General features: G+C 37.6%; 2 protein-coding genes across 6 annotated transcripts in view; both read right to left on the bottom strand.

Annotated features, from left to right (window-relative positions):
- LOC125912429 (guanylate-binding protein 1-like) overlaps positions 1–22,667 on the bottom strand; it is a 182,199-nt gene that overhangs the window by 38,925 nt on the left and 120,607 nt on the right. The window lies entirely within an intron of this gene.
- LOC125912427 (guanylate-binding protein 4-like) overlaps positions 12,346–22,667 on the bottom strand; it is a 107,956-nt gene continuing 97,634 nt past the window's right edge. For all 4 annotated transcript variants that reach the window (XM_049616831.1, XM_049616829.1, XM_049616832.1 and 1 more), the window contains 2 exons: positions 18,150–18,217; positions 12,346–13,439 (listed from right to left, as the gene is read on the bottom strand). In XM_049616831.1, coding sequence (XP_049472788.1) covers positions 18,170–18,217 — 48 coding nt within the window. In that variant the 3' untranslated portion in view covers positions 12,346–13,439; positions 18,150–18,169. The remainder of the gene's footprint in view (positions 13,440–18,149; positions 18,218–22,667) is intronic.

Here is a 22,667-nt window from a genome sequence, read left to right as displayed (position 1 = left end):
GTGACTGCCGTTACTTTTTTCTTTTCTTTTCTGGGGATACAGAGAGGAAAAAGGTATGGTTTCTGCCTTCAAAGTGCCTTAAGAACGATAACAACAAGAGTTAGCTTTATTTGTTAGTAACAGAAAAACCTGAGTAAATTGTTGCATAAAGGTGATAGAAGTTGCTTTTTTTGTGTGTTTACTTGTTTTCATTTTTAATTCTCACAATAAAAGTCTGTAAAGTCTGAAAGTAATTAATCCAGAATTGGAATTGAGGCTCTGCTCAACAAAATCAACAGGGGCACAATACTCTTCTTGGAACATGACTAGGGATGATATGATATTATAGTCATCCACTCAATGAACCTGAGGAAGAGAGCAAAATCAAAAGTAAAGGTAATTTTTGGTGTTCTTTACTACTTAGGACAAATATACCTATGTCAGTGGACTAAAGTGAAGAATATGTGTAAGAGAAGAGTTTGGAAGGTCCACCTTTTCCTCAGGAATCCAAAGACATTTCCTTTCTTATTTCATTGCCAGCTCCCTGGAAGGGTTGAAAATTTCTTCAAATTACTCTGAACATTGACTTTAGGGTCCTTGGCACATGTGATAAGTCATGAACTTTATTTCAACAGTGTGTCCCTTAGGATGTATTTCTTGGGTAGCACCATAGTGGGAAAGAAGTTTTCAATTTTTTTCTCTTTTTTTTTAAATTGTGGTAAGAAACATAAAATTAACCACCTTAACCATTTCAAGTATATGGTTCAGTAATACTATGTATATTCACATTATTGTGCAACCATTTGTCCTTTTCTTTTGAGAGAGAGAGAGAGAGAGAGAGAGAGAGAGATTCCCAAGCAGTGCTGCCAGCACAGAGCCCAAAGTGGGGCTCAATCCCACAAACTGTGAGATTATGAGCTGAGCTGAAATCAAGAGTCCAATGTTTAATCAACTGAGTCACCCAGGCGCCCACCCACCATTTGTCCTTTTTAAAAAAGTACTTATTTTGATGAGTAATCAATTTTTTTAACATAATAATTAGAAAATACAGGTAAACAAAGAAAACCAACAAATCCTTTAAAAATTTTACATGTCTGGGACACCTGGGTGGTTCGGTCATTTAAGCGTCCAACATCAGTTCAGGTCATGATCTCACGGTTCATGAGTTCAAGCCCCACATCGGGCTCTGTGTTGACAGTTCAGAGCCTGGAGCTTGCTTTGGATTCTGTGTCTCCCTCTCTCTCTGCCCCTCCCCCGCTCATGCTCTGTCTCTCTCTAACAAATAAACATAAGAAAATTAAAAAAAAATTTTACACGTCTGTTGATTAGGAGAAATTTCTACAAAATGACTTCACGTCATTCAACAACTTTCTCTCTCCTCTGCCCCTGTGCCTGTGTCTGTCTCCAGACTTGTAGGTCATATTCATATCTTGATATGACCTTTGGCATTTCTGGGGTCCAGATTGTGGACACTCAAATCAGGGCAGTTAGACAGAGTTTCTCTTTGGAGGTGACTTGTAAGCTGAGAACAGATGGAAAGAGTTGAGTTTGTGGAAGGTGGACACTGGAGATTATTCTAAGCAGAGTATACACAATACCAAATTCTGGTCGTAAATGTGGGTTTACTAATTAAATTCTCTTTGAGGGAAGGCACTATAAGATAGAAGGATGTGCAGTTGGGTATTGGATAGGAAGTCCTCTGCTCTCTGGGTTGTAGTGATTGTGAAAATTGAGCAAATCTGCCTCTAAATTTGGTCTTCTAACCTGGGAAAGTCAGAAACATACTGCTGAATCTACTTCATGTTTTAAATATCACTAGAATTGACATAGGCAGAGCTCCTCAGGAGTTGATGCTGTACCTATCATCTGAGCATGTAACAAACAGCATTATAGCTAGAAGTGACTGTGGCTAGAAATCTGATATAATAAATATATAACCTTTTCTTAAATGGTCCCTTTATATTCCTCCCCAAATGGATAGTTCTTTGTGCTCTTAATATTTCAGTAAAAAGTTTCTTTTTTCTCTCTATGCCTTTCTTTAGTTTTCTACAGGAAATTTAAAATACATATTATTTTTAATTGTCTTAGGTATTAACCTGGATCATACCTATGCTACTTTAAAAAGAGACCTCAAAGTTCTCTTTAAAAGAGAAGACAAAGTCCTATAGCTTAAAAATTCGGAGGATTATTTCATGGTACAGTACAAATTTTTCCAAGTTTGTGGATCAGCTTTTCATCACACATATCTGAATACTTCCCTACCTGGATTACCATGCATTCAAAAAGAAAATACTATATAAATGAGCCCAGATAGCTTCTGTGTATTGGCCCCTAAGTTGTTTATTTCTTTACTGCAGGCTGAGATCTGTTAGCTCAAAAGCTGACTGGCACCAAACTCAAGTTTTACACATGTAATTGTTTTAATTTAGCCTCCTCCCCCAAGTAGATTTTTAGCCATCTAAAACCTGCTTGCTTTATACACCCCATGAAATTTTGCCCAACATTTGCTGGCAATAGATAAACCCTGGGTCATAAAGACACCAAACCACTGCTGGCCTTCAGAGTTCTCTGACATAGAGACCTCATCACAGTGCTGTTGAACACCTGCTAAGTGACATCTCTATCACCTACACACAGAAACTTCCTGTTTGATTCTCCTCTCCTCCAGTTTTCTGGTGCTCCTCCTCTGCTGAGTAGTGATTCCTATACCTAACTCTCTAGGCAGATTTCTTCTGTGAGGCAATTTTCTTGCTGTAAACCTGTCAAGGCATTGCCCTTATGGAGATGATAGATAGATAGATAGATAGATAGATGATACAGATAGATAGCTCTATCTAGGTAATCTGTCTATCTATCTATCCATCTACAGATGATGCAAGGGGAGGGCATTTAACCCAAGTTGGGTTAATCACAGATCACTCAGCTTTCTTAGAAGAACAGAGACTGATTCAGGAGGAGAAATAAACATATGACCCAAATCAGAGTTATCAGAATTCATCCTCTGATCAGAGAGCCTTCTTTTTTGTCCTCTTTAATCATGAGGATGCAAGCATGTGAATCTTGAAATGAAACAGAAGAAGAAAAAAAATAAATCAAGAAACTTTCTTCCAGCTCCCATGATGTGTCATTGCATGGAATGTAATGTTTTTAAGTCCAACATTCAATAAGTCTTATTACAGAAGAGTCCATTGGTAAGAGAAGAGTTACAATCAAAATGTCTTCCTAGACTGACAGCACAAACTCCACAACTAAAGGGAGAGAAGAGGCCACAATGAAGAATGTAGGAAGTGTGGAGACGTGGTTTAGGGGAGAAATGGATTGCAGGTGCTGCAGAAGGGAAGGAGCTGTGATTATGGAGAAGTGCAAGAAAGAGACAGAAGCACACAGGGGAACTCACAATTTCCCCAAAGCCATTGGCCTGGAAAATGAAAAGGGCTGAATTATGTGAGTTCTTGTAACCAGTGGGGATTAAAGTCTACAGTTTTAAAGGTCAGAGAGCATGGCTGGGATGGAGCCTAGAGGGCACTGTGCTGCTCCTGGAGAAAAGACAGGCAAACAACCCAAGGGCAGACAGTATGGAAGTGGCTATTTGGGGAATGCCTTGGGCTCACAGTGGTGAGACTGTTCACTCTTCTCTGAGTATGTCCCTGAAAGGCAGAGTTTGCAGAGATGTGTCTTTAGAACAAAGGAACTGACTGGTATCATTTACCTCCCCCATCTCTCAGCATAAACACAGAAGCAGTGCACTGACACTGGCTGCCTAACTTGCTTACACCAAGCCCCACCCCCATATATTATGGTAGGATGGCCCTTCTCAGTCAAGCTTGCTTCAGTTCCCAATGCGGTCAGGCCCCTCCCCCAGAAGGCCAGCACAAACCCCTGTCCACACCATGTCTTCCAACCAGAGAGTTCTGCAGGGCATCAGTTCTGGTGGAGTTGGTGTTAGGTCTCATTTTCACAAGCAGACCAGAGTACATCTAGTTAAAAATTGGAACATTCAGAAAGGGACCAAACACTGCTCACAGCAGGCAAGGAGAACTTCTGCATGTGACTGGCCTAATCAATACAGCAGCCAAAACGCAACAGCACAGTGCACGTAGCACACACCAGAGATACACCCAGGTCCTGGGCACTAGTTGATCTCTTAATTGACATTTCTAACATAGAGAAGAAGTCAGAGACTTAGATAAAATCCCAAGATGAAGGGATTTGTCCCAAATGAAAGAACAAGATAATGCTGGCCAGATATCTAAGAAAAATAGATACAAGTAACATACCTGAGGGAGAATTTAAAGCAACAATCATAAGGATACTCACTGGGTTTGAGAAAAGAATAGAAGACATCCGTGAGACCTTTACCACAAAGAAAAAAGAATTTAAAAGAATCAATCAAAGATAAAGAGTGCAATAACGGAGATTGAAAATAGGCTTGATGCAATGAATGGCAGGCTGAAAAAAGCAGAGGAACAAATCAGTGGCCTAGAAGACAAAATAATAGAAAATAATGAAGCTGAACAAAAGAGAGAAAAAAGAATTATTCAATACAAGAATGGACTTGGGGAACTCAGTGACTCCATCAAAAGTAATAACATTCATATTATAGAGTCCTAGAAGAAGAGAGAAAAAAGGGGGAAGAAAATTTATTTCAAGAAATTATAGCAGGAAGTTTCCCTGATCCGAGGAAGAAAAGAGATATCCAGATCCAGGAGGCACAGAGAACTCCCATCAAAATCAACAAATGCAGGGGTGCCTGGGTGGCTCAGTTGCTTAAGCGTCTGACTTTGGCTCAGGTCATGATCTCACTGCTCATGAGTTCAAGCCCCACATCAGGCTCTGTGCTGACAGCTGACAGCTTGCAGCTCAGAGCCTGGAGCCTGCTTCAGATTCTGTCTCTGTCTCTCTGCCCCTCCCCCACTAGTGCTCTGTCTCTCTCTGTCCCTCAAATATGAATAAACATTAAAAAAAATTTAAAAAATCAACAAAAGCAGACCAACAGCAAGACACATTGAAATTAAATTTGCAAAATATAGTGATAAAGAAAAAAAATCTTAAAAGGAGCAAGACAAAAGAAGTCCTGGGAACTTATAAGGGAAAACCCATAAGGCTAGCAGGAGATTTCTCAACAGAAACTTGGCAAGCCAGAAGGGAGAGGCATGATATATTCAAAGTGCTAACTGGGAAAAATCTGTAGCCAAGAGTACTCTATCCAGTAAGGCTATCATTCAGATAGAAGGGGAGATAAAGAGTTTCCCAGACAAACAAAAACTAAAAGAGTTTGTGACCATTAAACCAGCCCTGTAAGAAATATTAAAGGGGATTCTTTGTATGCAAAGGAGAGACCAAAAGTGTCAAAGATAAGAAATGATCAGAGGGGCGCCTGGGTGGCGCAGTCGGTTAAGCGTCCGACTTCAGCCAGGTCACGATCTCGCGGTCCGTGAGTTCGAGCCCCGCGTCAGGCTCTGGGCTGATGGCTCGGAGCCTGGAGCCTGTTTCCGATTCTGTGTCTCCCTCTCTCTCTGCCCCTCCCCCGTTCATGCTCTGTCTCTCTCTGTCCCAAAAATAAATAAAAAACGTTGAAAAAAAAAATTAAAAAAAAAAAAAAGAAATGATCAGAGAAAATCTCCAGAAACAATGACAAAACAATTACTTAAATGACAATACATATCTATCAATAATTACTTTGAATTAAATGGACTAAATGTTCCAATCAAAAGACATAGGGTGTTTGAATGGATAAAAAAACAATACCCATCTATGTGTTGCTTACTAGAGACTTATTTTAGACTTAAAGACACCTGCAGGTCAGAAGTGAGGGGATGGAGAAACATTTATCACACAAATGGATGTCGAAAGAAAGCCACAGTAGCAATACTTATATAAAACAAACTAGACTTTAAAACAAAGTCTGTAACCGGAGACAAAGGTCATTATATAATCATAAAGGGGACAATACAACAAGAAGATATAACAATTGTAAATATTTATGCACCCAACATGAAAGAACCCAAATATATAAAGCAACTAATAACAAACATAAATGAACTAATTGATAATAACACAATAATAACAGGGGACCCCACTTACATCAATGGACAGAGCATCTAAGCAGAAAATCCACAAGGAAACAATGGCTTTGAATGACATACTGGAACAGACTGATTTAACAGATATATACAAAATATTCCATCCTAAAACAGCAGCATACACATTCTTTCTAAGAGCACATGGAACATTCTCTAGAATAGATCACATATTAGGTCAAAAAACAGGCCTCAACAATACAAAAAGATTAAAATCATACCATGTACCTTTTGTGACCACAACGCTATGAAACTAGATGTCAACCACAAGAGGAAATACAGAAAGACCACAAATACATGGAGGTTAAACAATATGCTACTAAAGAATGAATGCATCAACCAGGAAATCAAAGAAGAAATAAAAAAAACACATGGAAACAAATGAAAATGAAAACACAATGGTCCAAAACCCTTGGGATGCAGCAAAAGAGGTCATAAGAAGGAAGTATATAGCAATACAGGCTGACTTCAAGAAGCAAGAAAAATCTAAAACAATCTAACCTTATGCTTAATGGAGCTAGAAAAAGAACAACAAATGAAGCCTAAAGTCAGCAGAAGGAAGGAAATAATAAAGATTAGAGCAGAAATAAATGACAGAGACACTAAAAAAAAAAAAACAAAAAACCCAATAGAACAGATCAATGAAACCAGGAGCTGGATCTTTGAAAAAATTATTAAAATTGATAATTCTCTAGTTAGACTTACCAAGACAGGGAGAGAGAGAGAACCCAAATAAATTCACAAATGTGAGAGGGGAGATAACAAGGTATACCACAGAAATATACACAATTACAAGAGAATATTTTGAAAAACTATATGCCAACCTGGAAGAAATTATTAAATTCCTAGAAACATAAAAGCCACCAAAATTGAAATAGGAAGAAATAGAAACATTGAACAGACTGATAATAGGAAAGAAACTGAATCAGTAATCAAAAAACTCCCAACAAACAAAAGCCCAGGACCAAATGGCTTCATAGGTGAATTCTACCAAACATTTAAAGAAGAGTTAAAGGGCGCCTGGGTGGCTCAGTTGGTTAAGTGGACGGCTTTGGCTCAGGTCATGATCTCGCGGTCCGTGGGTTCGAGCCCTGCGTCGGGCTCTGTGCTGACAGCTCAGAGCCTGAAGCCTGTTTCGGATTCTGTGTCTCCCTCTCTCTGACCCTCCCCTGTTCATGCTCTGTCTGTCCCTGTCTCAAAAATAAATAAAACGTTAAAAAAAAAAAAAAAAAGAAGAGTTAATACGTATTCTTTTCAAACTACTCCAGAAAATTGAAAAGGAAAACTTCCAAACTCATTTTATGAGGTCAGGATTACCTTCATTCATTCCAAAAGCAGACAAAGCCTCTGCTAAAAAAGAAAACTACAGGCCAATATTCCTGATTAACATGGATGCAAAAATTCTCAATAAAATACTAGCAAACCGAATCCAACAATACATTTAAACAATCATTCACCACAATCAAGTGGGGTTTATTCCTGGGTTGCAAGGGTGGTTCAATATTTGCAAATCAATCAACATGATGCACCATATTAATAAAAGAAGGGATAAGAGCCACTAGATAATTTGAGTAGATGCAGAAGAAGCATTTGACAAAGTTCAACATACATTCATGATAAAAACTCTAACAAAGTAGGTTTAGAGGGAACATACCTCAATGTAATAAAGGCTATATACGAAAAACAGCTAATATCATACCTCAACATAATAAAGGCCATATATGAAAAACAGTGAATATCATCCTCAATGGCCAAAAACTGAGAGCTTTTCCTCTACAGTCAGGGACAAGACAGGGATGTCCACTCTCACCACTGTTATTTAACCTAGTACTGGAAGTCCTAGCCTCAGCAATTAGACAATAAAAAGAAATAAAAGGCACCCAAAATCAGCAAGAAAGAAGTAAGATGTTTGCAGATGACATGATACTTTATATAGAAAACCTGAAAGACTCCATCAAAAATCTGCTAAAACTGACACCCAAATTCAGGAAAGTAGCAGGATAGAAAATCAATGTACAGAAATCTGTTGCATTTCTATACACCAATAATGAAGCAGCAAAAAGAGAAATTAAGGAATCGATCCCATTTACAACTACACTGAAAACAATAAGATACCTAGGAATAAACCTAACCAAAGAGGTGAAAGACCTATACTGTGAAAACTAAAAAACACTGATGAAAGAAACTGAAGATGACATGATAATATGGAAAGACATTCCATGCTCACAGATTGGAAGAGCATATATTGTTAAAATGTCTATGCTACCCAAAGCAATTTACACATTTTATAAAATCCCTACTGAAATACCAACAGCATTTTTCGCTGAACTAGAACAAAGAATCCTAAAATTTGTATGGAACCACAAAAGACTCAGAATACCAAAGCAACCTTGAAAAGTAAAAGCAAAGTTGGAGGCATCACAATTCTGGACTTCAAGTTACATTACAAACCTGTAGTAATCAAAACTGCCACAAAACAGACACACAGATCAATAGAACAGAAGAGAAAATCCAAAAATGAACCTACAACTATATTGTCAGTTAATATTCAACAAAGCAGAAGGAATATCCAATGGGAAAAAGACCATCTCTTCAACAAATGGTGCTGGGAAAACTGGAAACCTACATGCAAAAGAAGGAAACTGGACCACTTTCTTAGGCCAATCAGAAAAATAAGTTCAAAATAGATTAAAGACTTAAATGTGAGACTTGAAACCTTAAAAATCCTAGTAGAGAACACAAGCGGCAACCTTTCTGACATCAGTTGTAGCACCTTCTTTCTAGGTATGTATACTAAGGCAAGGAAAACAAACGCAAAAATAAACTATTGGGACTTCATCAAAATAAGAAGCTTCTGCACAGTGAAGGAAACAGTCAACAAAATTAAAAGGTAGCCTATGGAATGGGAGAAGATATTTGCAAAAGACATATCTGATAAAGTATCCAAAATATATAAAGAACTTATCAAACTGAACACCTAAAAAACAAATTATCCAGTTAAGAAGTGGACAGAAGATATGAATAGACATTTTCCAAAGAAGACATCCTGATGACTAACAGACAAATGAAAAGATGCTCAACATCACTCATCAGGGAAATTCAAATAAAAACTAAAATGAGATATCACCTCACACCTGTCAGAATGGCTAAAATCAACAACACATGAAACAAGTGTTGGCAAGGATGTGGAGAAAGGGGAATTCTCTTGCACTGCTGGTATGAATGCAAACTGGTACAGCCACTGTGCAAAACAGTATGGAGTTTCTTTGAAAAGTTAAAAATAGAACAACCCTACAACTGAGCAATTGCACTACTAGGTATTTACCCAAAGGATATAAAAATACTAACTCAAAGAGATACATAGCAGCATTTATACAATATTTATACAGTTTCTATAGCAGCATTACCTACAATAGCCAAACTATGGAAATAGCCCAAGTGTCCATCAACTGATGAATGGATAAAGAAGATATGGGATGTATGTATGTCTACACACACACACACTGGAATATTACTCAGCCATAAAAAAGAATGAAATATTGAGAGAGAGAGAAACCATAAGAGACTCTTTACAACAGAGAACAAACTGAGGGTTGATGGAGGGAAGTGGTTAAATGGGGGATGGGTTAAATGGGTGATGGGTATTAAGAAGGGCACTTGTCATGTTGAGCACTAGGTGATATATATAAGTGATAAATCACTAAATTCTACTCCTGAAAACAAACAAAATACAATGAAATCTTTCCATTTAAAATGATACGGATGGAACTAAGTGAATGCTAAGTGAAATAAGTTAGATAAAGACATATAGTGTATGATTTCACTCATATGTGGAATTTAAGAAACAAATGAGCAAAGGGATTAAAAGAGAAAGAGAGAGAGAGAGAGAGAGAGAGAGAGAGAGAGAGAGAGAGAGACAAACCAAGAAACAGACCCTTAACTATAGAGAACAAACTGATGGTTACCAGAGAGGAGGTGGGTGTGGGGATGGGTTAAATAGATGACAGGGATTAAGGAGTGCAATTGCTGTGATGAGCACAGGGTGATATATGGAAGTGTTATATTACTATATTTTACACTTGAAACAAATACAATACTGTATGTTAATTAGCTGGAATTAAAATAAAACTTAAAAAATTCCTACCTAATGTAATATAGTGTCAAATTGATTGAATTGAAACTACATTGTTTGTTTTTTAAGATTATGCATTTATTTTGAGAGAGAGAGAGAGAGAGAGAGAGAGAGAGAGAGAGAGAATGCATGAGCAGGGGAGAAGCAGAGAGGAAGAAAGAGAATCCCAAGCAGGCTCCATGCTGTCAGTGCAGCACCCAACGTGGGGCTGGATCTCACAAACTGTGAGATCATGACCTCAGCCAAGATCAAGGGTTGGATGTTTAACCGATTGAGCCACCCAGATGCCTGAAATTACATTCTTTGATGTCCTATGCATTATGTTAAATTAAGACTTTATTTTGTTTAGATCAGTTTTAGGTTTACATAAATAAAGCAAAAAGTAAGAGTTTCCATATATCCCTTAGCCCACTCCACCCCCCAGTTTTCCCCAGTTATTTCCATCTTACATTAGCATGTACATTTGTTATGAATGCTGAATCAATGTTGAAAGATTATTAACTAAATTCTATATTAGAGTTCACTTAGTGTGGTACATTTTTTGTATGTTTTATATGTATGTACATACAGAATAGTTTCATTTCCCAAAAGACCTCCAGCTATTCATACCACGCTTCCTCCCTTTGAGCCTCTAGCAACCACTGGTATTTTTACTGTTTTACCTTTTCAGAATGTCATATAGTTGGATGACAATATGTAGCCTCTCAGATGGGCTTCTGAAATTTTCACTTAGCAAATTGTACTGAAGTCTGCTTACGTCTTTTCGTGCCTTGAGAGCCCATTTCTTTTTAGGATTGAATTAACATTCCATTGACCAGATATATCACAATTTGTTTATCTATTCACCTGCTGAAGCATATGTTGGTTGCTTCTAAGTTTTGGCAATTATATATAAAGCTACTTTCAACATCTGTATGCAGGTTTTTTGTAAATTAAGTTTTCAACTCATTTTGGTAAATACTGGAGCACAATCCCTGGATCGGATGGTAAGTGTTAAGCACTGGGAGAAACTACAAAAATGTCTTCCAAAATGGCCAAACCATTTCGCAGTCCCACAGCAATGAATGGGAGTTATTATCACTTCATATCTTCTACTAGTATTTGGTGTCATCAGCATTCTAGGTTTTAGCCATTTTGGTTTGTGTTTAGTGGTATCTTTTGTGGTTTTATTTTTGTAAAATTATTTTTACAATTTTTTCTTTTTTTTGACATATGTAAATATCTATTTTTTAATTTTTTAATTTTTATTTTTTAATATATGAAATTTATTGTCAAATTGGTTTCCATACAACACCCAGTGCACATCCCAAAAGATAGAATTTTTCCTTTTTAACGTTTATTTATTTTTGAAAGAGAGCAGGGGAGGGGCAGAGAGATGGGGGGACATAGAATCCAAAGCAGTCTCCAGGCTCTGAGCTGTCACCACAGAGCCCAAAGCGGGTCTTGAACTCACGAACTGCCAAGATCATGATCTGAGCCAAAGTCGGAAGCTTAACTGACTATGCCACCCAGGTGCCCCTCTTATTGTGGTTTTAATGTAGGGTTCTCTAAAGACATATGATGTGGGGCATCCTTTCAGATGCTTGCTTGACATCTGTGAATCTTTGTGAGGTGTCTGTTCAGATCTTTTGCCCATTTTTAAATTGGGTTGTTTTCTTATTCTTGAGTCTTAAGAGTTGTTTGTGTATTTTGGACATCAGTTCTTTATCAGACATGTTTTCTGTAAATATTTTCTCTTAATGTGTACGTTGTCATTTCACTCTTTGAATACTGTGTTTTGAACATCAAAAGTTTTCAATTTCAATGAAGTACAACTTACCAATTTTCTTTTCATTGATTGTGATTTTTGGTAGTGTATCTAAAAAGTTATCAATAAACCAAAGGTCGCCTAGGTTTTTCCTCTATCTTATCTTCTAGGAGTTTTATGTTTTACATTTAGATCTATGATCCAACTTGAATTCATTTTTATCAAAATTGTAAGATCTGTGTCTAGATTCTTTTTCTTTTCCTTCCTTTTTTTTTTTGTATATGAATGTGCAGTTGTTCCAGCAGCATTTATTGAAAAGATTATGCTTTATCCACTGATTTGCTCTTCTTCCTTTGTCAGAGATCAGTTAACTATAGTTGTGTGAGTCTATTCCTGGACCCTCTATTCTGTTCCATTGATCTACTTGTCTATTCTTTTTCCAGTGCCACACAGTCTTGATTACTATAATTTTATAGTAAGTCTTAAAGCTGGGTAGTTTCAGTTTCTGACATTTTCTTCTCCGTCAGTATTTGCTGTATATTCTGGGTCTTTTGCGTCTCCATATGAACTTCAGAATTAGTTTGTCAATATCCACAAAATAACTTGCTGGCATTTTTACTGGGATTATATTGAATCTATAGAACTGACATCTTGACAATACTGAGTGTTCCCATTTATTTAGATTTTTCTTTGTTTTCTTTCAACAGAGTTATTTTCTTCATTAGACCTTACACATATTTTTTTTTCAGATGTATAACCTAAGTATTTCTTTCTCAGGAGTGCTAACATAAATGATATTGTGTTATTAATTTCAAATTCCACGTGTTCATTGCCAATGTATAAGCAAGCAATTGATTTTTGTATGTAAACCTTGTATCCTGCAACCTTGCTATAATCACTTATTAGTGCCAGGAATTTTTTGTTGTTGTTGATGATGTTTTGAGACTTTCTACATAAAAAAATCTATATATCTTTCCTTTTCTTTTTTTGTCTTATTTCATTAGGACTTCCATGATGTTCAATAGAAGTGAAAGCAGACATCATTGCCTTGTTCCTAATCTTACGGGAAAGCATCTAGCTTTTCACCATTAAGTATGCTTGTAGGTTTTTTTCAGCTATTCTTTATCAAGGTGAGGAAATACCCCACTATTCCTAATTTGTGAAAGGTTTCATCACGAGTGAGTGTTAGACTTTTGTCAAATGCTTTTTCTTCATTAATTGATATAATCATATTATTTTTCTTCTACTGTCTTGAGTTTAACCTAACTGTAAAAGCTGATGTGGCACCTTGCTTGGGAATTAGTTATTTGGCACCTAGTGTTCTCAGTCCAGGACACTTAGTGGACCCCTAACAGAAGAGTCCCATTTAGCATCCTGAAGCATAAGAAGAAGGAGCCCCAAACTGATGATATCCTAAACCACATCGAGTTCCTGGAAATGCAGACTTTAAGCAGTTTCAGGCCATCAATCTATTTGATGCAATTCTTCAGCTGATAAAAATCTGGGGATAAAAGAATAAATAGTTTTAGAGTCAAGATCTATAGCCTTGCTATATTCTTGAATGAGAGCAAGAGGCACTAGCTACTGTGACAGAAAGCTAAACACCACAAAACAAATACTCTGATATTGGTGGGACTGAGGAAATCTATATATATAAAAAAAAAGAAATAAGAAGAAACTGTTACTGCACAAATCTGAGTCAGTGAATCAGCTTAGTGAGATAGCTGTAATAAATATGTCATCTTGTTCATAATCACAGTGTGGGCTGAGCCAGTGGAAACAAGAGCTGCCCTTAGTTCAGCAGTTAGTATTTTTGAGCGTGGGGAAAAAGAATGTAAAATTTAGGAGGTTTTTATATTTGTCTGATGGATATCAGAAGGAGAAGCTTCCTCTGTGACCTGGGTTCTAGATGCTAGCATTAAATATTTGCGAATGTGGAAAAGACAAAAGGCTTGCTAATGCCACTCTCTGAGAGGTCAGGGTGTCCCTCTGTTCATTTCCCTCAGCCCAGGTTCAGGTGACTGTGACTTTTCCTTCACTCCACCCTGAATTTAGTGTAATTTGTTTCATGATACATCTTTGATGGTGACTATAGGTACTATCGGCATCTCCCATCCTAGTTTCTTGGCCACACCTCAGTTTGCTCTGACCCTATTACTCCAGGAACAGATTCGATGTCTTGCAGTGAGGCTAACTGGAAAGACCATATTCACCCTTGACCCAAAGATCCAATCTGTGAAATGAAAATAATAGATAGCCAGTTTGGTCTACCTTTATTGTTTGTGATAACTGGTTCAAGATAGTGAACAAGTAAATTTTTTTAATCTCCACTCTATTTTTATTTTTTAGAGAGAAAGAGAGAGCACAAGCAGGGGAGAGGGGGAGGGGGAGGGAGGGAAGGGGAGAGAGAGAGAGAGAGAAAGAGAGAAAGAGGGAGAGGGAGGGAGAGAGAGAGGAAAAGGGAGAGGGAGAGAGAGAGGGAGAGGGAGAGGGAGAGGGAGAGAGAGAGAGAGAGAGAGAGAGAGAGACAGAGAGAATTCCAAGCAGGTGTGGAGTCTGATGCGGAGCTCCATCCCATGATCCTGGGATCATGACCTGAGCTGAAATCAAGAATCAGATGCTTAACTGACCGAGCCACGCAGGCGCCCTTTAATCTCCACTTTTAAAGTATCTTTAGACATGTCATCAAACCTTGCCAGGATAGTTTATTTAAAGTTAAGGAATTTTCAAAATTGAGACTTTGTCATCAGCCCAACTAAAGGCTGCTGATAAAAGCTATTACTTTACGTTTTGCCTATTTGTCATCATTATATACCTCTCAGGCCTTCAAAACTAGCATTTCCACGGTTTTTGTGTATTTAAAAACAAAGAAAAGTTCTTTGGCTAACCTGTATCTTGATGAACATGAATATTTTACCATTAAATGAGAAGTAATAACTGCTAACATAATGTTAAAAATAAAGTGCTTGGTTGTCTAAAAAAGCAACAATTAATTATATTCAGGATTTTAGATGGCTACAAGAAGAGGTGCCATTACTGCTGGATCTCAAAAGATAACTCAGATTGCATCAAAGAAAAATGAGAGGAAATGTATTTTAGACCAAAAGAATGAAATGAGCAAATAAACAATGGTAGTGAGCAAATGCTAGGAATCCACTGGAGTTCACCATAGCCACAGGCTCATTAAGGATGAGGCTGAAAGATCAGGTGGGACCTGAGTAATGGGATTTATTCCAAAGGCATATAGAGTTCCACATTCTGATGGCAGGAGGAGAAAGAGTACAGGGAGGACACTGGAGATAGAGATCCCTTTAGAGGGTGCTGTCACAGCACCTCTGCTTCTACCACTCCAGGCTTGTTTGGAAGCATTCCTCCACAGGGTTCTGCAGGGATTCAGGTTCCTTCCATCTAGTTGTTCTGTACCCACTAAGAACGCCTATTTATCTGCAAGGTCAAAGCTCCACTGCTGTCAAAGTTGAACCAGTAGGAGGGAAAAGATGGAACTGGTGGAGTACAGGAGCAAATTTCTGTGGCCTAGACTCTCAAGTGACATACACATGCTTCTGTTTCTATCTCCTGAGCAAACATAATCACATTGACCACTGCTAGCTTTAAGAGCAGCTAGAAAAATCTAACATCTAGCAAGGTTGTCAGGAGCTCATTTTGATAACAGAACTTTATAATAATTAGAGCTGACATTTCTTTTATTATTGTAAAAAGATACACAACAATATTTGAGACAGATAATTTTAATAGTCCTGAAATTAAACTTGGACATTTTAAGGGGTGGACCCAAGCTGCACTAAATACAGAGGTCCTGTACTTTCTGAGACACAGATATTGATGTAGGAGAGGGTGGGCACATGACTATCATCCAAATAAAAAGAGTCCTTCCTCACCAACTGGATCAAGGAATCCCCCTCTGTCTCTCTCATTTTTTGTTGCTATTATTTTTCACTTTATTTATGAAGCTAAAAAGATATGATTCTAGAGATGATGAATCTAAGGCTAGTTATATTTGGATGTATAGCAGGATGTTTTTACTATTTAGCAATGAAAAAAAATAAATTTGGCGTCTCTCTTCCAGATTCCATTATTTGGAAGAAAATTTGCTGGCAAGAAAAATAACTTTTTTAAAGGTTTATTTATTTTGAAAGAGAGTGTGCATGTGTGAGCAGGGGAGGAGCAGAGAGAAAGAGAGAGAGTGAGAGAGAGAGAGAGAGGATATCCCAAGCAGGTTCTGTGCTGTCAGCATGGAGCCCAACATTGGGCTTGATCTCACACAACATGAGATCATGACCCAAGCCCAAATCAAGAGTCACATGTTTAACCAACTGGGTCACCCAGGTACCCCAGGAGAAATAACTTTTTATATTTTGCAAGTCTAAGTACCAAGAGTATACTCCTGGTAAAAGAAGAATTGTTAAAATATTCTTAAACTGATGGAAGCTAATGAGATTTGATTTAATAGAAATGACTTTTTTCATGTTTTATCAATTTAACTCCTCCCAAATGCGGTAGCATGTTGTTTTAGAAATTGTGGTTCTTTGGCACCTCGTGCACTCATCTTTAGAGAATGGTGAAATTCTCAGACAGGAAGAGTCTCGTTTAACATCCTGTTACACAAAGTTTGGTGAAAAGCCACAAAGCTGCAAATGTACCAGCCCTTCCAGAAAAGCACAGACATGTGAGACAATTTCAGTTCAGAAATGTGGTGAGTGCAAGTGATCAGTTAAAAAAAATTAAATGTCTTAAAAAATAATAGCCTTTTAGGGACATAATTCACATGCTTAGGAATTTTAGAACTGGAGAGTTTAGCAACTGTGATGTAAGAGTAAAAACAATCCAAAACCAAAATCACCTTGCATTTGCTGGATTTTGAAAAACAGACTAAGCGAAGAGAAATCCAGAACTACATAAAATGTAAGGCAATGGAACTTGCCTAGTGGTTTGGCTGTGATAAATATGGCAACTTGCCTACATGTTGGATTGAAAAATGCATCAGTTCGCTTAACTGAACTTAAGTTCAATCTTATTGCACCAAAAATATAGGTCTTAAAGGGAAAACTGAAATCACAGAGGATTTTAATTTGCAGGATGGATATTCAGGAAAGAGTCTCTAATAAGACTTGGACAGTAAAGTGCTAGTATAACATATTTATGAATTCACAAAAGCGTCTTTCAAGCTACTCTCTGTGTCTTCTTTTAAAAAAATTTTTTTAATGTTTATTTTTGAGAGACAGAGACAGAGCACGAGTGGGGAAGGAGCAGAGAGAGGGAGACACAGAATCTGAAGCAGGCTCCAGGCTCCGAGCTGTCAGCACAGAGCCCAACGTGGGGCTCAAACCCATGAACCATGAGATCATGACCTGAGCCGAAGTCAGTGTTTAACCGATGGAGTCACCCAGGCACCCCTCTAAGTGTGTCTTTGTGCCCATTCTCCAAAGAGGTTGAGGCCATGTGCCCCGTTTCTTTCATCCACACTTACACATGCAAGACAGCTTGTGCCATATCTCCTATGGTGACCATAGGTGGAGTCTTACACTTTGCTCATTCTTTTTTCAGGAGGACCCTTCACAGATGCAGATTGCTCTGATTCCCCTAAAAAAGGTTCAACTAAATGTACTAATGTACTAATATGAAAACCCCCCCACCCTTCTTCCAGAAACCGAATCAGAAGAACATCTTAACAATTAAGTCAACTGGTGTGACCCCTCTGCAGCCTATGGTTTCCGCTGTGGTATACTGAAGGCATACGTAAGTGCACCCTACCTCAAGTATAGTCCTTTTACACATTTCCAACACTTGTCAGGAATGATCCATTTTAAGTCTAGGAATTGTTAAATTTGTGACTTAAATGTGCGGGCTCATTATTAAGGAGTACACATTCAAAGCCTCTTCAAGTCTGATTTATAAAGGGGAAATCATTATTTTTCTGGCTTAATATTTCCTTTTTACCATTTTTGGGGGGCATCAGAAAGGTCACACAATTAAAGAGGACAGATTTTAATATTTGGGGGCATTAATTATCCATATAAGCTACCCTACAGAAGAAAGGAAGACCTAACATAATATGTGAATTTCTAAGTGTCTCTGCTTTGGTCAGTACACATACACCTTAAACCTATAGCCTTTATATAGTGTTGTGCCCCAAAAGGTTAAAACATAGGTTTTAGGAACAAAAGCTGGAAGGATGAGTGGACTTACTCACCATCACACACAATGATATCCTCAGGGAATCTGTGCTTTTTGTCGCTGGAAACCGGAAGCTTCTAGTATCTATTAAAGAAATTGAAATCAGTGTGAATTCTTTACAATAAACCTCAAGACTCAGATGATTTAACTGTGATTTCTACAAACAAACATTTAACAATATTTTTTATATAAATTCTTGTCAGAGGTCGCCTGGGTGGCTCAGTCGGTTAAGCGTCCAACTTCAGCTCCGGTCCTGATTTAATAGTTCATGGGTTCAAGCCTCGTGACGGGTTCTGTGCTGACAGCTCAGAGCTTGGAGCCTGCTTCAGATTCTGTGTCTCCTTCTCTCTCCCTGCCCCTTTCCTGCTCATGCTCTCTTTCTGCCTCTCCCCTGGTCATACTCTATCTCTGTCTCAAGAATAAACATATATAAAAAAAATTTTTTTAATAGAAAACAAAAAAAAGAAATTCTTGTTGGGCATCAAAAATAAGGCATGTTGGGGTGCCTGGGTGGCTCAATCAGTTAGGTGTGTGACTCTTAGTTTCAAGTCAAGTCATGATCTCATGGTTTGTGAGTTCAAGCTCTACAGTGGGCTCTAGGCTGTCAGTGCAGAGCCTGCTTGGGATTCTCTGTCTCCCTCTCTGTCTGCCCTTCCTGCACTCTCTCTCTCTCAAAAATAATATAAATAAACAAAAAAATAAGGTATGCTATCTCATTATTCAAGAATGTCCTTAATACCAAATATGACCACAGTTGTATAGAAAAAGTTTATGACAACTATAAGGAGGCAAAAATTCTAAATCAGATATTAGCAAACAATACAATCCCCATCAAAATTCCAATGATATTTTTCACAGAAATAGAAAAAAATAATCCTAAAATTTATATGGAATCACAAAAGATCCCAAATAAAAAAAGTCATCCTAAGAAAGCAGAACAAAACTAGAGGTATCACATTTCCTGATTTCAAACTTTATCATGAAACTACAGTAATCAAAACAGTTATCAAAAAATTAATAATAGAATTACCATATGAGCCAGCAATCCCACTGTGGGTATACTTCTGAATGAAATGGAAGCACTATCTCGAAGAGATATATGAACCCCATGTTCACTGCAGCATGATTCACAGTAGCCCAAATGTGGAAACAACCTAATTTTTATCAATGGATTAATAGACAAAGACGATGCGTGCGTGTGTGTGTGTGTGTGTGTGTACACTATTGTATAGACAATGGAATGGAATATTACTGAGTCATGAAAAAGAAGGGAATCCTGTCATTTGCAACCACATGGATGAACACTGAGGGCATTTTGTTAAGTGAAATAAGTCAGACAGAGAAAGATGAATAGTGTATGTTCCCACTTACATATGGAATCTTAAAAAGGTAAGGTCATAGAAATAGAGTATAATGGTGGTTGCCAGGGACTAAGGGGTAGGGGAAATGGAGAGATGTTGGTCAAAGAGTACAAATTCTCAGATATAAGATAAGTAAGATATGGGATCTAATTAATGCACAACATGATGACTATAATTAAAATGCTGTATTACATACTTTAAGTTGTTAAGAGAATAGATCTTAAGTGTTATCACCACACACACAAAAGTAATCACAATTATGTAAAAGGATGGAGGTGTTAACTAATCTTATTGTGGAAATAATTTTACAAAGTATACATGTATCTAGTCATCACATTGCACACATTAAACTTACATATGTTATATGTCAAAAAGATTTCAATAAATCTGGAGAAAAAAAGATAATGTCATCTGCAAAGAGAGATAATTTTACTTCTTCCTTTCTAGTTTGGATGCCTTCTATTTCTTTTTCTTGCTAATTGCTCTGGCTAGGACTTCCAGTACAATGCTGAATAGAATTGGTGAAGGAGTGCATCCTTGTCTTGTTCCCAATCTTAGCAGAAAAGCTTTCAACCTTTCACCATTGAGTGTGAAATTAGCTGTGAGTTTTTATTTATGGCCTTTGTTTTGTGGAGGTAGTTTCCTTCTACTTCTACTTTGTCGAGGGTTGTTAACATGAAAAGGTGTTGAATCTTGTCAGATGTTTCTTCCTTAGAATTGAGACTATCATTTTTCTCCCCTCCATTTGGTTAATGTCATGAATTACATTGGTCGATGATCATCCCTTAATCTAGGGGAGCAGGCAATGTGGCTTTTTCTTGATTGGGGTTCACTTGACTGTTGTGTTTACTTTGTTTTCTAGAGGTTCTATAAGATTATTTTAGTCATATTATTATTATTATTATTGTTATTATTATTTTAATGTCTCTATGAGGGAACAAGGGCTTGGAGCTTCTAGTCTGCCATTTTGTGGGCATTATCTTCATAGTGAATTCTGTTTTGATCACACATATTATTTGTATTGGGGTCAAGCAAAATGTAATATAATTTTCCTGTGCTGGTATGTTCCCCCCTGCTGTTGGCCATGCAGATACTAGGTAGGCCAAAGGAGACCACTGGCATGGTCATATCAGCTTTCCTAAGCTTCCTTAACCTATTTCCTATATTCCTGGAGAGAGGACTGCTCTATTTTTTCTTTGAATTTCTATACAGCAGCCAACACTGAAGAGTCTTCTTAATAAATACATTTCCAAGGGCTATTCAACTCCAGCTTAAGAGGTGAGAAGGTAGCAACAAATAAGGCAGGCTGTAGACTAAGTTTGAGGAAATAGAGATGGTAATGTAAAAATGGCCAAGCAACTTACATCTTACTTCATCCAAATACCATGTACACAAATGGCTTGAACTTGTCTTCTTACAAGATTGTCCAAGATGTGTTTGAAATCATTCTTTGATTACTTCAATGATTCAACAATTATTTCCTATTCACTATTATGTAAGACACCTTTTACTGGGAGGCTTATCTTTGGGTGTTTACAAAATTTATTACAAAAGGAAGTTTATGACTAAACATGGTGAAGATCCCTTTTACTCTGCCCTATTGTCCTTTACTTCACTCTTAATCTTTTCCAGTTATCATTTCTTGTAAACACTGCTTTGTTGACTGTTCCTCATTCTTCTTCCCTCTATGGTTATCATTCACTGCAGCTAGTATGTTTCCTAAGGCTTAAGGTGTTACTTGATAAAAAGTATGTCCTGAAAAGAGGCAGCTCATTCGGACAGAAGATAATGTATATGATGTGTGTTGGCCATATGCGTTAGGGAGATTTCATGGGGAAGTAGGGCTTATCCCTGCTTCTTTCCTTTACCAAAACATGCATATGGACAGTATGAGATGCAGTCCTCTGAGTGATATCAATGGGTCACTAGGGACTGATTCAGCTACTGGACTTTCACTCCAATGGCTTTGGTTGGGGAAAGCAGAAGGTGGCTAAACTTTGACTCACAACCGTTAAGAAAATAGAACTGTGCCCTAAAGGCTTTAGAGAGAATGAAATCCAGAATCATGATACCTCCAGTTTTGTTTTTCTTTTTCACGACTGCTTTGGCTATGTGGGGTATTTTGTGATTCCATACAAATTTTAGGGTTGTTTGTTCTAGCTTTGTGAAAAATGTTGGTGGTATTTTGATAGGGATTGCATTAAAATGGTAGACTGCTTTGGTAGTATAAACATTTTAAGTATGTTTGTTCTTCTAATCCATGAGCATCGAATGCTTTTCCATTAAGAGCCATATTACAAAGCTGAGTCATCAAGATACTATGGTGCTGGCATAAAAACAGACACAGTGATCAGTGCAACAGAATAGAAAACCTAGAAATGAACCCCAACTATACGGTCAGCTAATCTTTGATAAAGCAGGAAAGAATATCCAATGAAAAAAGAGTCTCTTCAACAAATGGGGCTGGGAAAACTGGACAGCAACATGCAGAAGAATAAAAGTGGACCACTTTCCTACACCAAACACACACAAATAAATTCAAAATTGATTAAAGACCTAAATGTGAGACAGGAAACCATCAAAATGTTAGAGGAGAACACAAGCAGCAACCTCTTTGACCCTGGAGCAGTTTCTTACTAGACACATCACTGAAGGAAAGGGAAACAAAAGCAAACATGAACTATTGGGACTTCAAGATACAAAGCTTCTGCACAGTGAAGGAAACAATCAACAAAACTAAAATGCAGCCTATGGAATGGGGGAAGATATTTGCAAACGACATATCTGATAAACGGTTAGTATCCAAAATATATAAACAACTTATCTAACTCAACACCCAAAAACCAAATAACCCAGTTAAGAAATGGGCAGAAGACATGACATTTTTCCTAAGAAGACATCCAGATGGCTAATAGACACATAAAAAGATACTCAACATCACTCATCATCAGGGAAATACAAATTAAAACCATAATCAGATACCACCTCACACCTGTCAGAATAGCTAAAATTAACAACTAAGGCAACAACAGGTATTGGTGAGGATGCAAAGAAAGGGGAACCCTCCTGCACTGCTGGTGGGAATGCAACTGGTATAGCCACACTGGAGAACAGTTTGGAGGTTCCTCAAAAAGCTAAAAATAGAACTACCTTTGAAGATCTGGGGTTTATGT

The sequence above is a fragment of the Panthera uncia genome (genome assembly GCF_023721935.1).
Source record: "Panthera uncia isolate 11264 chromosome C1 unlocalized genomic scaffold, Puncia_PCG_1.0 HiC_scaffold_4, whole genome shotgun sequence".
Taxonomy (NCBI): domain Eukaryota; kingdom Metazoa; phylum Chordata; class Mammalia; order Carnivora; family Felidae; genus Panthera; species Panthera uncia.
The sequence above is the reverse complement of the archived record's forward strand: the minus strand, read 5'-3'. Positions and strand labels throughout refer to the sequence as shown.